General features: G+C 57.5%; 1 protein-coding gene across 6 annotated transcripts in view; it reads right to left on the reverse strand.

Annotated features, from left to right (window-relative positions):
* Positions 1-1,036: 1,036 nt before the first annotated feature.
* The window catches only part of PLEKHH3 (pleckstrin homology, MyTH4 and FERM domain containing H3), an 8,702-nt gene continuing 5,426 nt past the window's right edge, over positions 1,037-4,312 (reverse strand). For 3 of the 6 annotated variants that reach the window (XM_019667037.1, XM_019667039.1, XM_019667040.1), the window contains 6 exons: positions 3,944-4,151; positions 3,566-3,702; positions 3,147-3,279; positions 2,491-2,949; positions 2,000-2,191; positions 1,037-1,429 (listed from right to left, as the gene is read on the reverse strand). In XM_019667037.1, coding sequence (XP_019522582.1) covers positions 1,253-1,429; positions 2,000-2,191; positions 2,491-2,949; positions 3,147-3,279; positions 3,566-3,702; positions 3,944-4,151 — 1,306 coding nt within the window. In that variant the 3' untranslated portion in view covers positions 1,037-1,252. The remainder of the gene's footprint in view (positions 1,430-1,999; positions 2,192-2,490; positions 2,950-3,146; positions 3,280-3,565; positions 3,703-3,943; positions 4,152-4,312) is intronic. The other 3 variants (XM_019667038.1, XR_002126719.1, XR_002126718.1) reach the window with 3 other exon arrangements.

Genomic DNA, 4,312 nt, shown 5'->3' on the forward strand with positions numbered 1-4,312 from the left:
CTTTTAGGTTCATCTCTAGCCCAGGAGAAGGCCCTACTCCCTCCCTTCCATGCCCTGACCCTTGACATGCTTATTTAGCTCTAATAAAGTAATAAAGCTTGGTTGTGAATATAATCAGGGCTTGTTCTGTGACTATGGGAATGATGAAGGGGCCTCCATATTCCCTCCCAGTGCCTAGACATTTGTTGGTAGGGTACCCTTTACCTGCTCTAGCTTCTTACTACTTTGTCCAGGTCTTAGTGTACCCACTGTTTCCATTGGCATCCCTTGCCTAGACCAAACTTTTACTGGAGTTAGCCTTCCTCTCAAGACTACAGAGGATTACTGAGGTCTGCTGATTCCTCCATGCCTAAGCTCCTGCCCCAGGGTAGATCAGTATTGCCTCAGCCTCCTCCACTCAGGGCCGAGTATGTGGGGGCTCTTAAAGGAGGGCCCGCAGCATTCTGAACAGGTCAGGAAAGCTGGGACTCTGGATTCCTAGGGCCCAGGGCTATCAGATCCTCAGGAATTCAACCCCATTCACGCAACCTGATAAAGCAGGAACAGAGCTCAGGAGTAGGGCTGAGCCCATCCTGACAAGTTCTTTATCTGTGCCAAGAGAAGTTCTTGGGTCGGATTCTGCCCCAGGCTTCTCTCCATTCCAGGCCCCAAACAGTAGGCACAACAAAGATGGACCCAATCAGGCCCTAGAAGCTGTACACCAGGGTAGGAAGTGGATAGTGCCAGTCCTGATGACTCACTACCCTCTGGCCTCAGGGACACCAAGAGGCCACCATTATGCCACTCAGTGGAGAAGGGAGGGTGAGTAATTGCCAGCTTCCACAACTGCCCTCTTGCCTGCCCCACCTACCACCCTATGGCAGCATACTGGCCAACGAAAGGTTAAATCCAGAAGGTCAAGGAGGGTGGAGCCCTGTGGTGTACAGACTCCCCTCAGTGCTGGTAAAAGCCCAGAGTGTAGGTGTCCCCAGGGGTGGAGCTCTGAGCTATGGGGCTCCAACTTGTCCCACTGACAACACTCCCACAGGAAGGGTTTGTGTAAATAAGGTTTTTTTTTTTTTTGGTTTTTTTTTTTTGGTTTTGCTTCTCTTCTACAAATAAATTAAGAAACAAACTAGAAAATTGTCTGCACCCATTGCAGCCAGGTGTGGGGTGTGCCCTGTCCCTGCAGGGCCAAAAGGGTCCATGGTTCCCTCAAATATCAGAGCAGTCCAGGTCCAGGCTGGAGACAGGTCATGACCTCTTGGCAGGCTCATTCCTGCAGCTGCCCCAAACAGCCAGACTGTCCCTGGGGCTCCTCCAGGCCCGGGTGCTGGCTGGGAGAGGAGGTGTCTGGCAGGTCTTGGCACGGAGGAGAAGGGCTGCTGCAGGGCCTCTCAGGGGAGGGGTTGGCCAAGTAGGCATTCACCAGCTGCATGATTTCTTCCACCTAAGAGAGGGCAGAGGTCAGAGAGCAACGGGGGCCACTGGGCTCTCCTGTCTCATCGTCCACCCAGGCTCCGTACCAAGGCATTACATGAGCTGACCCCTGCAACCTTTCCTTCCTCATCATCACTCTTTCCCTCATTCACTATGTGCCAGCCACACTTGCTTCTTTCTGCTCCTCTAATATGCTGAGTTTATTCTCATCTCAGGGTCTTTGCACTTGCAATTCCCTCTACCTCGAATGCTGTTCCCCCAGATCTTCTTATGGCTAACTTATATGTCACCTTCTTTGAGTATTCTTTCCTGACCATCCTACCTAATGTTATGGCTCCTTCCAGTCACCTCCTATCACATTACCCTTTCCTTTGTAGCATTTATCACTGTCTTAAATAGTCTTTGATTTCTTGTTTAGAATCTAACTTCCCTGCTCTAATGTAAGCTCCTTGAGCTTGTCTTGGATCACTGACAAATCTCCAGTTCCAAGGGCTGTACCTGGCCCATGCTCAGTGTTTAATAAATGTTTCTTGACACCCTTCCTCTTCCTCCCTACTTCCACACCCCGCTTCCCACTCACCTGGGGACTCTGCAGGAGGAGCTGGCTCTCTCCCACCCTCAATGCTAGGGTGTGGGGGCCCATTAGCTGGCAGGCGGCCACATGGCCATAGCTGACACTGTGGATGGGCTCTGTCTCACCGGGTCGGGAGAGGGACATGGCCTTGGCTCCCAGGCCCAGGCATAGCTTCTGTGGAGCACCCCCACCAGGCTCCTGCAGACAGACAGGCAGAGTCAGGGTGCAAAAAGGGGACCCTGCTGCATTGTTTTTGGTGGGAAGAGATAGCTGTGCACAGGAAGTTTCCTCATCTCCCTATGATCCACAGTGCATGTGTGGAGGGGCTAAGGCTTCAGGGACCTGAGGGCCCAGGAGCCAGCCAGTGAGTCCTGGGGTGTGAGATGGGCAGCTGTGCTGGGTGTAGGGGGTAAAGTGACCCACAGTTGGGGCCTCTGGCTCTGGGGCAGGTGTGGGGCTTGGGCCACCAGAGTCCCCTTCTCCCTTCTCCCCCTCACCGTGCTCAGCTCCAGAACGTCATACCGAGCAGCGCCGAACCCTGGACACTGCGCCGCCAGAGCCAGGTAGGCAGCCATGGCCTCAGCTCGGCCCATGCCCCGTAGCCGCTTCCAGCCGCCCAGCACAGCAGCCGCCGTGCCTGCGCCACCTCCTCCCTCTCGGGCCAAGCTTCCTGCTGTGCGGCCCGCCCCGCCGCGCCGGGCCCGCTCCGCTCTCCTCTTGGCCAGTCCCGGACTCCAGATAGCCCCGGCCAGCAGGGCGGCAGAGTGGGGAGGCCTAGGGATCGAGCGAGTAGGGTCTTCACGAGGCGGGGCCGGGGTCGGCAGCAAGCGGTCCAGGCGAGGCAAGGGCGCCCTCGGGGAGAAGTCCAAGTGCAGGCTCTGCAGGCGCAGCGCCGCCAGGGCGCGCAGCGCGTCATCCGGCGGGGGAGGTCGGCCGCGCAGCAGCAGAGCGTGAGCCTAAGGTGGAGGTACTGGGTGTCAGCGAGGCAGCAGCGTATAGTCGCGAAAACACCTCGGGGCGAGGAATCTTAGGTCTGGATTCGAGTAAAGCCTCCCACAGGGTTGCCATAACGACGAAATACGAAGTCCCAGCAAGGGAGGAGTTCAGGCTGAGGGGTCTTTTGGAGGTGGGCGTGAACGCCGGAGATCCTCACCTGCTCAAAGAGGAATGGCAGTTCGTGACCGTCTGGGGACAGCCCCTCAGGGTGCAGAGGTCCGTGAAGACGCAGACACAGTCTCCAGCTGGAGTCGGACGAGTCCTCCAGTCCGACTTCTTCCGCCGCCAAACTGCAGCAGAGAACAGGTCGCTACGCAACTCAGAAGCAGGGACCCCCAAGGCGCAGGCCGCTAGGGGCGGGGCTAGATGTTGGGGGCTGGGGCAGGGAGGAGTGGACTGCGGAGGTGAGCCTTCAAGCCCGATTGCAAACCGCTGGCGGGGAGGAGTCCTTCTGGGAACCAGCAAAAGTCACTGTGTAGGGCAAGTGGCAAGCGCTCATAAACGTTTGTTTAGGGTTTGACCGAAGCTGAGAGGCAAATGGGCTAACGAAGAGCAGGGCTGGGGCTGGACATTTACTTCTCAAACCTGGTGAGCACGTCGGCCACTAGAGTCCCCCCAGCCAGGGCTCGCTCCTGGGCCCCTCGCTGTTCGTACAGCGCGAATGCGTTGCGGCTCCGGGCCAAGCCCAGCCGCCCCACCAGCTCTCGAGCCACCTGGAGGGGAGGGGAGAGAGTGAGGGGAAAGTCAGACCGCACAGGGGTCCTGCTAGGAATTCTGGAGGGGCTAATCCAACTGGAGGGGTCTTTCAGGTCTCTCAGTCCCACTACACACACACCCTCACCCAAATGATGAATCTCAGGCTCTGGGCAAACCTGGGGCCCGCGCACCAGGAGAGCTAGGCATGGGAAGCTGGGAGGAAGGGCTGGGGCTTCACCGGTCTTTCTGTGGCCTTACCTCTGCCGCCGTGGTGTGCGAGTCTATGGCCACGGGGCAGGCACCGGCCCCCGGACAGTGCACCGTGCACAGCAGCTCTTGCCGACGGCTCAGGGCAGAAATCTCCGACAGCGAGGGCACCAGCTCTCGGCCGCGCGTCCGGACCAGGGCTTTGCGAATGAAGCGCGCATATTCTGCCAGTTCTGAGTCCGGGAGCGCCTGCTCGGTCCTGGGTTGGGGACAACCCACCGAGGATCAGTGCTCGGAGGGTTTTCCTTCTCCCCCTCCCTCTTGCCTTCTTATTTTATAGTTTATTCCATCTCGTCGATTCCCTCCCCTTCAATTCTAAGTTCCTTGAAGGAAGTTACAGGCTCTTCTAAATCTACCCCC

The sequence above is a fragment of the Hipposideros armiger genome, unplaced genomic scaffold (genome assembly GCF_001890085.2).
Source record: "Hipposideros armiger isolate ML-2016 unplaced genomic scaffold, ASM189008v1 scaffold_482, whole genome shotgun sequence".
Taxonomy (NCBI): domain Eukaryota; kingdom Metazoa; phylum Chordata; class Mammalia; order Chiroptera; family Hipposideridae; genus Hipposideros; species Hipposideros armiger.